This window comes from Sturnus vulgaris, chromosome 1, assembly GCF_052056855.1.
Source record: "Sturnus vulgaris isolate bStuVul1 chromosome 1, bStuVul1.hap1, whole genome shotgun sequence".
In the NCBI taxonomy this organism is placed as follows: Eukaryota; Metazoa; Chordata; class Aves; order Passeriformes; family Sturnidae; genus Sturnus; species Sturnus vulgaris.
This window is the reverse complement of record NC_142243.1, coordinates 104040679-104052935: the sequence shown is the minus strand read 5'-3', so window position 1 is coordinate 104052935 and position 12257 is coordinate 104040679. Positions and strand designations below refer to the sequence as shown.

The window sequence follows — 12257 nt, the reverse complement described above, 5'->3', positions numbered from 1 at the left end:
TTCACTTAAAAGCAGCTTAATTGGGTGTATTTTCCTCAGTCTTCTGCAAGGGGGGTGTGTGTGGGTGTATTGTGTGGTTTCAGGCTATTTTTTTCCTTTTTCTTCTGAATCTGACTCATAAATTTTTTTGCAGGATGTGGATGGAAGTGGTTGTGTTTATAGGGTTCCTTACTCCTCTTTTGGATTTTCACATATTTCTGGTACTCTTGAAGTTCATGGACAAGAGAAGGTAAACATTTATAAATATTCAGGCATATATGTATGTCTCAATTATAAAATATGATCTTAAATGAGAAATTTTATTTGATAATGATAAAATGTTGGCCTTTCAGTATTGGGTTCTGGAATGTTTCAGGTAGTTTGTATCAGCTTAATTCAGAGCAGAGTTGATTCTAAGAATTCATGCAAAGTACTTTGATTTCAAAGTGGTGGTGTATTTGTGTTACTGTTTGGGGGTTTTTAAGGACAAATTATTTTAGAGCAGAAAATTATTGTAAATTATTTTGTTATTGTAAAATTCCAGAAGAAAATGGCAAATAATTCTGGGTTGTTAGAAAACTAGTGCAAACACCTGATTCCCTTCCTTGAAACATTCTTGCTATACTTGTTCAAGAACAGTTAACTGTTCTGAAAGTTGGTTTCATTTGTCTTACAATTTTATCTCCTGGCCAGTAGAGGGTTTCATAACCACAATTATAAAGCACATCCAAGGATAGACTGAATAGGTTTGTAAAGGTCTTTCCTCCCTCATCGTCTCTCACAGTACTACTTGAGTTTTATTTTTTCATCTTCATTAACACCTATCTTTTCATTGTTATGGATAATTATGACAGTATTTCCACAGAGATGCAATTTGTAATCTGTTTACAAGAATAAAAAACTTTTTTTCCTGTCCAGTTTCATAGTAATGTCATAATATTGCAAGGCATTATTTGAATTTAAGCAATTGTATTTGCCTTAGCAATTCTAGTTCAGGCCTATTTGAATAACATTTACATCATTGGCATGCCAGGCTGTGGGCTGGAGCTGATCAGGTACAGTGCTATCATGATTGGCTATTTTTTTGCAGTGGATATGATGTTTTGCTAATTAGATAGAGTTGTAGTGGTCTTTTCTAATCTGCTGCTCTCTTTCTATTCTCCCTTCAACCTGAGTTCTGAAAATAATGCAAGTTTATTCTTGAATTAACCTGGTACAAGGTTTTGTTACACTGGTGACCTTTAAGGATGATCAAATTCATAGCTTGCAAGTTGGTTTAAATTTCGGGCCTTCTAATAATTGTAACACAGTGTGCTTACAGATTTGGAGCTGGAGGAGTTGAGTTGTTCACAACTTTGTTGCCAGATGAAGGAAGTTTTTTTCCATGTGCACATATTTCCCTTCATGGTCCCCTTTCTCTCCATTTTACTAACAGAAATAATTGTGCCAGCACCTGCTCACTTTGCTTAAAGCAGATTATCTGAACTCAAATTTTGTTCAAAATTGCTTACACAACATATTTCGTCCAATTTTTTCCGCTTCCGGATGGAGGACTACCTGGTTGTGTCGTTTTCTGCAAGATCACCTGTGTGTGCCACATGTGTTCTGTAGTGTGTAAATTTTGTGTTGGATGAATCATAACTTTGCACAGGTAAAATTGTGAAGATTCTGAAGATTATTAGTGTTCTGCAAAATTTTTCTTTTTTTTTGCTAGGTTACTGTAATCTTTTCACCTAGAAATAAAGGAGATTACTCTCAGTTCTGGGACCTTGAGTATTACTCAGTTGAAAATCCGAGTAGGAAATACAGATTAAAAATTCAGCTTTCTGGAAATGTGAGTATGTAAAAGCTATAAACACTGTCTTGAGCAGAAATTTTTGATAACGTCTTGATTTTACTATATACTACTCTTTTGTATGTACATTGGTATATTCTGGAAAAAACTCAACCCTGCTAGTAGTTTTGCTGGCTAAATTGTATTTTTTCTTACGTTACAAAAACATCCTCTTCCTTATGTGATAATGCATTATCTTTTGCCATTTATTATATAAAACTTTATTTAGCTCTGAGAGAGTAGAAACATTTATATTCTAGGGGAATTGTTTCTGTAGACAAAGATGCTTCTATCAGTTTTGTTTGGTTTTTTTGTTTGTCACTTTTATTTTTGTAAATAAACAGTGAAGTAACTGACCTTTGCTGTAATACATAACTCAGTGCAGTTTTGGAATTTTCAAATATCGATCTTAGAGATGGGTATTTGTGTCTCTAATAAAACCTGCTTCAGTATTTTATCAGAATAACAATGTAAGTGGGGATAATTGTGAAATTTATTTATGGGTGCAATTGGGTTTGAACTCTCCTTTGCTCCCCTATTCTTTCTCAGCTCAAACTTTATAGTAAGGCTTGGAAGAAGTGGGCTGGGAGCTGCAACTGGTTTTCTGTGCTCTCTCTCTTTACTTGGCTTTTTATCCCATCTATACAAGAGGAATTTCCATAGGACAGAGGATTTATTACCATAAGGAAGAATTAATTCTAATTATTAGTTAAATAAGCTTAATGTGAAGAGCTTTGTACATTCAATATGGCATGATTGCTGTATATGCTTTGCTGTCCTCTTCAGAAGGTTTGACTTGATTTTTCTAAGAAGTCCACATAAAGATTTGGGATCTTTCTTTAGCGTACTAAGCATGCTTCAGTAGTAGAAACCTTACTTATCCTTCTTGCTGAGGTACCTTACATTTGTTTTGTAGGTTCCTTCTTCTTTCCCAATTAATTGTGTTGACAAAAGGTTTATGTTAAATAACTTCTGATTTTTTGGCATGAGAGTCCTGAATAAGGTTTGGTTTTAGAGGGTTTTTATTAATTTTTTTATTAATATTTCTTATTAATTTTTATTAAATTTTTAATTCAACTTTCATCAAATTATTTGGTCATAATTTTCCTGAAAATGAGGAATACATCTAAATAATTTCTTTTTAAAGCTAGTTGAAATGTGAAAAAGATTAATTCTTTAACAGAACTCTGGAGTTTAATGAAGTCTCTTCTTAAAATGTGACTAATTGTTGGAGTTGTGTAAATCTTTAAGCAGCATAACTTGATATTATGTTTTTGAACTACTGTGTCAGATTTGTCTTGATTTTTTTCAAAGCTGTTAACAGTTAGATCTTTATAGCATCTCTGCACATGGGGAAAACAGTTCTTAGAAAATACTTGAAATGCATGTCACGATCATTTTCAGAAATATTTGAAAAGGAAATACTGTATTTCTCAGCCAGGTAGGGAACCATACATCTGTTCAGAAGAGGGATCAACACAGACCATTTAGAGTGTTGCAGCTTTTAGTGGAGAAGACAAGTGAATCATAATCTGTTATCTTCTTGAGATCAAGAGTTTAGGCAATGTTACTAAAACTTTGAAAAGGACTTGGAGTCTGGTGGTTTTGCTGAGGCAGGGGGCTACAGCTGTGGTTAATGTGACTTTTGATAGAGTGAAGTGGGAAGAGTGACTGACTGTCATTCAGAGTGACTGAGTGGTGTTTATTTATAGCACCACTTCAGAAGAAATGAAAAATTTGGAAGAGCTCAGGAAGGAACTAAAAGAACAACATTAAGTTAGGAAAACGAGTGGCACATACCAATTTAATCTCTTTCCTAACAAATCAATTAACTGTCATTTTGATTATGCTCTACATGTGTTTGCAGTCCTCACCATTGGAAACTATAGTCAGGAGTTCAGATCATCATGTCTCCAAAACCAGTCTGACAGACAAAGAAAGAAGGGATTCTCTCGGTCATTCAAACTTAGTTTTTTCTTTTCCTGAGGAACATTTGCCAGTGAGCTGAGGCAGCATCCAAGTCCTGACTGCTCCTTTAGCATGTAGAAAGTTAAGGGCTTTGTAAAGAACCCCTGCTATTTTTTGAAGATACTACAAATGTTGAATGCTTGCCATTTTTTATTTTACGTAGTTTTTGTACTTTGAAAAGTTAAGTAATGTACATAATTAACATTAAATACATTTAAAAGTATCAGCAGCGCTGATTAGTATCAAAGCTTCATCATCTTTGTGTATCTCAGAAGTGAGAGGAGGGAAAACCTTTTTAAATTCTGTGAGAAAATAATTCAAATTTTCAAGTTTTACAAATTTCTGTGTTCCTGAGGTGTCTTTGGAACTGCAGCACTCAATTGTAACCATTTGGGGTGTCAATGTACTGCTCTCATTTGAAATAGCAGAAGTCAGTACAGGCTGTGGTAAAGCAAGCAGTATTTCAAGATGCCATAAAGACTGGTAATAAATTCTGATAATTTTCAATAGTGTACCTTATTCTCATGCAGTCAACTTGCCTTTTGATAAATTACAATTTAGATGATAACAGAGGCATGACGCCCATTATTTTTCACTATGTGGAAAAATAAAAGCTTTTGAAACAAGACACATGTGCAAATCCCTTCTTGTCTTTGTTGGGTTCTACTGGGGTTCATGGGTTATTTGCAACTGAAAAATATATTCTTTAAAGTTAAGATTTTTTTTAATGGCTGCTGCTATTTCTGACAGACTGATTAGCAGCTCTTTCAATAGAATAAATGAACGTCTAAAAGACAAGTTTGTCATAGCAGCTCTATTGAAGATGAATCTATTTTTTTCATCTTCCCTGCGTCAGGGAATCAACTGCTTGTCTAAAACGTCAGCACCATTTCAAAAATTGACATAATGTTGTACAACCATAAGTGTAGGAGGTTCTTTTGGTTCTTTAACTTTGTTTAAGATGTTGTGACCCAAAGGGACTCCAAAGAATATCTGGCAAGATTCATTAAGCAATGCAGAATTTGAAATTGATTATTTGTCCAATTATTCCCATTGGGTGATCTGGTCTCCTTGTGTTAGAAGACCCTAAATGGGGGTCTTGGTATTGGTAAATATTTTGGCCTAATTTCTGAATGCAGAAAATACCATAGAGTGCATTATCTGATTCTGCCTCTCTGGAGAGGCCGTTTTTTGAGAAGGATATATTGTTCATAGTACAAAATTATTACAAAGCTTTTTTCTGTTTTGAGAATTCAGATTATAATGCTGACTTATGTCTTCCTTCTTTCTGAGCAGTTGTTTAGCCAGCTTAGTTGTTCTTAAGGCATATGGGCATAATATCTGCAGAGGAAGTGGGGGGTATTTTGGCATTTAGTAAAATCTTGGTTGCTTGCAGCCTTTTTGAGATTCCACCTGCACTGCTAGTTTGGTGTGAGCTGTCTTGTAATAAATAAGTATTCGTAAAGCACAGAAGCCTGTTGACGTAGTCTTCCTAAATAATTGCTTCCATCTCAATGATGCAGACTCTCATGCTCCTGAAAGATTATTCTTTAAATAAAACATCTTGGATTGGGTAAGGGGAATGACTTGCATTCCTGAATACTGAATTCCTGAATAAGTACTTTTGAAGTTTACAATCTTCTCTGGTTTTGCCAATAGAGTACTAAAGCAGAAAAAGAAACACCAGTCGTGAGATCTTCTCCAAGTGCTGTTACAAAAACTAAGCTTCCAGTTAACCCAGAAAAAAAAGCTTGCTCTGAAGGACAACCAAAAAGAATAAGGTATGTAGGGACAAATCCTGAAAAGAGCGTGTCTGCGGCTGGGTAAAAGGGTCTGGGAGTAGAACCCAACCCCACAGCGAAAACCATTTTTACTCTCTGTGTGGTGGAACAGGCTTCACAGAGAATCTGTGCAGTCTCTGTCCTCAAAGGTTTTTGGAATTTAACGGGACAGCTTGCTCTGACCTCACATCTGACCCTGACTGGAGCAGTAGGTTGAACTAGAGACCATCTTGAGTATCTTCTGACCTGAATGATCCTATGATTCTATGTTAGAGTAAGCAGCTCTAAAAAACAGACTTGCCAAGACCTCTTAGTGGCTTTGTATTGTTTAATCTTACATACTTTTTCATTTGAGTTTCTAAGATGTCTAACAGTGATACACTTTGGTAAATGAACTGGTATTGGCATTAGAATTTTGTATATACTTTTTCCTGTATATTTGCTTTTTGGACACCACAATTGACTATAAAGTCAATTGTGAGAAAACCACAGTACTGCATGTCTTAACCTTGCTGTTCAGTCTCAAGTTAATTGTCAGTTCTTTTACTATGAGATGATGTCAATATGGCAGGAGAGTAAAATGTTTGGTTAAACCTGCAATCTTTGATCAGACTCTAGGTCTCTGGTAAAGCATATGGGGGAAAAAATCAGACTGTGGAAGTGAAAGTAAATTCCTGTATATTTATGCAACAGCAATGCTTTCGTTATTCTTTCTGGCTAAAATATCTTGCCTATAAAACTTAAGGGGAGAGAGTTGATGTTTTCTTGATATTTGCATTTTTCCTGATTTATTCTCAGAAAACACACCTGTTACTTCAAGTATGCAATCAATATACACAGATCATAAATGTTAATATCTTAAATCCCTTTTTCAAATCAGACAAAAAGAGGCCATTAAAGGAGTATATGCACCAGAAGATGTCTACGTTTTTCCTCTAACCAGAGTTGGGGAAACATCCACGTTAAAGGTCCACTTGCGGAATAACTCCTGTGCAACACACATGGTAAGTTTGACAGACTTCATCTTAAATATATGTAAAAGGTGAAAGGACTTGTAAGTCCTTTCATTTGTTTAGCTGCATTGTGTTTCCTCTTTTATTCTTGACAAAGATTGCAATAGTACATGTCTTAGTTTGCTAGTTCCAAAAGTCAATATTTGAAGAATTTTGATGTGCAATTGTTCTGTTTTGTTTGACTGAATAACTGAGCGTATTTGTAATATATTAATAGGAAAGTATGGCAGATCATCGTTTGCATAGGTTTGTTATTATTCTGATTTACTGATTTTTATTTTTTAACTTCATTAAAGTATTGAAAGAAGATTTTTTTTTTTTTCTTACTGTTCACAAATGTGTGCATTCTTTATTTTTAAACCCTGGGTCTGTGTAAAGCTGTATTTGTAAGTGACCTGATTAATCTTACACATGTCATAATTGAATATGATGGGCTTAAATATAGTGCACTTTTAAGCATTTTGTATTAAATTACAGGTGAAATTTGTAAATCCCAAAGAGCCTTTCTACATCAAGCACTTGAAATACTCTCTAAGGTGAGTAATGCATATGCTAACATTCTCTCCTAACAAAAAAAATTAACCAAGTAATTTAGTAAGATAAATTTCTTCTGTATCTGTACAGGGCTAAAATGTACATATAAATATTTTGGATGCTTTTGTTTATAGTAACTGGTTTTGGGGGGAGGTGTGAGGCTTTTTTGGTTGGGTTTCTTTTTTTTTTTTTTTTTTTTTTTTTTTTTTGCTAAACTGTACTCTCTAATCTCTGAAGCAGAATGAGCCCACACAGTTATTTCTGCATCTGCCAATTTCTTCCCTGCAAATTGTTTCTAACAGTGCTACTGCTTTTAATGTTAAGCCTAATGCTTCATGTAACCATTTGGCATGCTGTGCACAATCAAGTCATTCCTTCCATTTATACTTTCTGCACAACAGACCAAGCAAATTGCCTTCATCATGCTTCTAATTTGACAAACCTGCAGAGCTCCATCAAAGATTCTCTGCAAACACAAGGTTTGAGCAGCCACTGGAATTGTCTGGTCATACCAACTATTTCAGCATTTTACCTGCATAAAAGAAATTTTAAAGTTAGTGATAGCAGTCCCTGAAAATAAACCCAGTCATCTGTGGAGTTCATTACAACAAGAATGTGACAGTAGTATTAGTCATCTCTTCAAGAAGTACAGCATCTCACATGCTCATCTGCAACAGTGGGATTGTCAGGAAGCAGAAATGCAACCGTTTCATTAGAAGTGGTACAGCATACATTCTCAATGTTTAAACAGGTTCCTATTTTAAACACAGGAAAGCTAAGGGTATAGAGAGCAGAAATTGTGAGCAAATGGTAAATGAAGTTTGGTAAATGAAGTTTGATATTCTGCGTCCTAATCTGCTCCACATTTATCACAAAGACAGGGCTGTAGTGGTGTTAGCCAGAGGTATTCAAGGTATTCTTAAGGCCACTTTTCAGTGCAAAGTGTTGTAACTCCTCTTAGGCTTGTGTTAGTGCTTCAACTGAAATGTCATCTTTTTATTAAATATTTCACCTGAGATGGCACAGAAGGTTTTGTTATGGCAGTAGTGACTAGGATAAGATCTATACAAATAAAAAAACTAGCTAGATCTGTCTGAGGCTGTGCAGCAGCAGACAAAGGACAGTATGACTTGATTTAGTCATCCCTGACAAAAAAATAAGTAACTTCACTGGAAGACGCTTTGATATTTCAAAAATATTTTTGAGGAATGCTATAAAAACTATTTTGGATATTTTCTGCAAGAAATTATGAACTCCTACTCCATTTATCTACAGTAGACTTAACAAGTTTAAAAGTCAGTCTACCTTTTTTCCTAATAACTTTGGCAGTTTTTTCTTTGGTTGTAAATACCAGCTTTTCTTATGTTTAAAAAAAAATATTTCTCTTTACATAACATAATGCTCTCCCATTTATATGAGCATAAAGCACAGAAGATTTGCTTGACTTGGATAGATGCTTTTAAAAAAGTTTAAAGTGTTTTAAATGGCTTTTATTCAAGAATACCATCAAAGAGGGTATCAGTAAAGCCACTGGTAACTCCTTCTAAACTTGGCTATCTTAGGAAGTAATGTTCAAAACTCACTGAATGAGAAGGCTCTTTGCAGGAAATTGGAATATTAGTCTTTATATAAAAGTGTAAGAGTAGAAAGTACCATCTACCTATGTTTTTTTGCCAAAAAAGTGTCATGTACATGGTCTAAAGTGTAAAAACTTGGTCTATTGCATGCTCTTAATTTTGAGGGCCAAATTTAAAAGTAATTCTGTGTAATCAAGTTTTAAATCTAGATAAAGTAAGCGAAACTTTGTATCTAATATCAAGAGTCTTGACCTTCAGAAATTGGTGTAGTGGTTTTGCCAGTTCTTCAGTTGGTTATGCATCCCAAGTACCAGTACATAGCACTGCTGTGAAATTCTGTCTGCAGTTTACACCCAAAAGAGTTCTATTTGTTGATACACTAGAATTTTTTTTTTTTTTTTTTACTTCAAGGAGAATACTTACAACAATTTGACTCTTAAGTGATACAAACATATGAATTAAGCATTAAAAAAATGGCAAATTTCTGTTTCTGGAAGGGCTACCAGCTTGCTATGCCTACTTAAAACTTGAAAACAAAAGTGTCCCAATTTTATTGCTTTCAGAACCATCTGATTACAGGGTAGTATATGTTCCAGATACCACTAAAAGGTAAAGATGTTTGTTGAATTATTCCCTTCACTAATTATTTTTGTTTCCAGCCTTCTGGTTGTCAGTGGTCACTGTTCATTGATGAACCATCTGGTTACTATGGCTTAAACTGGGCTAACTGCCCATACTCTTCTTTTTCAACTTATTGCAGTGCTGTGTTTTGTGTTAGTCTGTGAAGCAGGCTTCAGACATGCCTGACTTTTCTGAAATACCACTTGAAACTGGTGCAACAACCTGTAAAGGTCATGCACTACTCAGAGACTAACTGACGTGCAGGCACAGTGGGAAAGCTTAAAATAAAAGGGGATTTTTAAGAGAAAAAGTGATAATTGTGGCAGAATTCTACTTGTCCTGAAGCTATAGTTTCTGATTACTGTACTTGAGAAAAATCTTTCAGGTTGCTTGATTTCTGAGAACATTTATATTATGGAGTAGCCCAAAGAGCTGTTATATCTGGAGTCTGAACCTTTCAGTCTTGTTAGCTGAGAAAATGAAAATAGTATCTTTCCCTTTGGGTTAGGAAGCAAATGTGATGAGTCTTACCTCAAATGTGAGAAATCAACTGACTGCTACAAAATAGACTATGTAATGTCTGACTTGCTGTGATTTTAGGGAAGAACCATGTGTTTAGCACCCACCAAATGGACACCTGCATTTAGAGATCAAGAGGAATTTAATATAGCTGTCATTTGCTAAGAAACTGCTCTGCCTCAGTACCATTGAGGTCATATGGTACATATTCTGGAAATTGCTATTTGACAGCCAGATGTGGCCATCTTTTTGAAAGGGCAATACCTAACTTACTGTTAAGTTTTTGATATAGTGTAAGTTTGAGTATGGTAATATTGTTCTTGTTTAGTAAGTGTTATGCAATATATCAGGGAGTATACATATATTATTTTGGAGATTATACAGAGTTCTGCATCTCTTCTGGCTTTCTACTGAATTTACTTTTACTGCTGTAAATTTTCAGGTGGCCTATTTATATGCAGCTTCACACTGTATTGCTGCTAAAATTTATGCTTTCTAACATAACGCATGTTACAGATTAAATAGTCATACTGACGTCCTTCACTTTAAAAAATTGATTTTTTTTTTAAATTAGCTGTGTAAATATCTTCAGCCTTTATATCATAGATGGTTAAAAAGACAGACACTGCCAGATTTGTTATACAACACTTGGTAGTCGAGTATGAGACATGAAACTCCGATTTGGTTGTATTCCATTGGTGCATTGTTGATTGCAGTTCACTATGGTACAATTAGTACTTGTTTTTTGTATTAACCTGATGAAAAAATACAGTACCATCCCAGTCTTTATTCTAACTCTGTGTACTCTTATTTCATTGACCATGTCGTTGTTAAAAAAAAAATTGCTGGTGTGGTTACTTCAGCACTAAGGATGATACTAGAAAATGAGAATTATGTGTAGGGCAGATATTATGATTTCATATATAGGTGAGGGGTAGAGTAGAAGCGTAAAAGCACAGACTAATTGTGATAGGTTGGATTAGTGCAGAGAAAAGGAGTATGAAAAGGTAGGAACACAGTGAGAAAAAGTAGGGGAAATAAGCACATTCCAGAGGACCTCGGATAATACTATACACTGTTAAGGAAAGAAAATGGAAGGTATAGTAAAAGCAAATAAAACTGTGTTTTCTTTTTATACTGAGTGATGCTGTTGATAATTCCTTATTTCAGTATGTGCCTGTAACTGCTACCTGTTTCAGTGCTGGATATTTCTACAGGATGCCATGGAATCCAAGAGATTGCCACTCAGAATTTTCAGCTATTGCTTGTACAGCTTATATTTTAAAACAATTCAGTCTAAGCTTTTGATAATTAACACCCATTACATTTGCTATGTTTTTACGTAATCCAAATAGAAGAGGAATTACGTAAAAAACTGTAAAATTTCTAAAGTGCGGTTTGAGGATGGACATACTGATTTACAATAATTCAGCAAAATATTTCTTAATGTGGAGGCAATTAGAAGTAACGGAAATTAGTAGCTTCAAATGCATGAATTTCAAAAAAGAGTTGGAAATTTTAGTGTACTTGTGTGATGTTTGAAGGAAGAAATGTAGTAATTTTGCTCTAAATGAAGTTGATGCACTGTCAATATTGCCCAGAGGCAGACCAAACTTTTCAAGGTAAACCAGCAGCAATAAAGTATTGTATTACTTTGTATAATCAGAAGGAAAAAATGGCCTTGAGGATCAAAGTCCTTCAGAAGAAAAATAGGATAATAAATCTATAAAAATAAACGTGATGATCCAGTGCACGTCCAGTATACCATTTTGGTGAAAATCCAAACTAGAGAGGAATTTGTCTATTTATTGTTTATTAACAATGATTATGTCCATAATTGCCTTTTTAGATCCTTTCATTACATCGCTGTGCCAGTCCAGTTCAAGCCAAAGGCAGAAGGAATGTTTGAAGATGTCTTCATTGTGACAACCAAATATAGCCCAATTAATATTAGGCTATATGGTAAAGCTATTGCAAGCAAATAGAACAGTTTTTTAACTGTTTATAAGAATTTATAACAGTTCATACCATTTAAAATATTCAAACATTTGCTACTACATTTCCATACTAATGTCCTACTTGTTTTGCCCTGTGATGCTGCTTTGATGAAAAGTCTTCTGTAAGATAAATTATGGTGCTTGTTTTACAAATCTGTTTTGATACTAAAAACACTGAGAAATAACATTGTATGTTTTAAAGTTATCATTTTATAATTTATGTTTCTGCACTTTTAAAGCAAATGGAAGTTTTGTATTTTTGCATTTATTAGAAATAGCTAGATACTGATATATTTTATTTTAAGCACTGTAAATTCAGAAATAAAATCTATATGTAAACAGTTGATTCTACCTGATTTCTGTTTGTGTTAGAGGATTCTTTGCTGTAGGTAAGGGATCAAGCTGCTTCCTCTTAGACAATGCTAAATTTTTGG

At 34.5% G+C, this 12257-nt stretch overlaps 1 protein-coding gene across 1 annotated transcript in view; it reads left to right on the top strand.

The window, feature by feature from the left end:
* Positions 1 to 12164, top strand: part of CEP192 (centrosomal protein 192) — a 56217-nt gene extending 44053 nt beyond the window's left edge. The window contains exons 38-43 of the mRNA XM_088172810.1: positions 134 to 229; positions 1694 to 1813; positions 5441 to 5562; positions 6443 to 6566; positions 7053 to 7111; positions 11676 to 12164. Of these exons, the coding sequence (XP_088028936.1) occupies positions 134 to 229; positions 1694 to 1813; positions 5441 to 5562; positions 6443 to 6566; positions 7053 to 7111; positions 11676 to 11811 (657 nt within the window). The 3' untranslated portion in view covers positions 11812 to 12164. The remainder of the gene's footprint in view (positions 1 to 133; positions 230 to 1693; positions 1814 to 5440; positions 5563 to 6442; positions 6567 to 7052; positions 7112 to 11675) is intronic.
* The last annotated feature ends 93 nt before the right edge of the window (positions 12165 to 12257 follow it).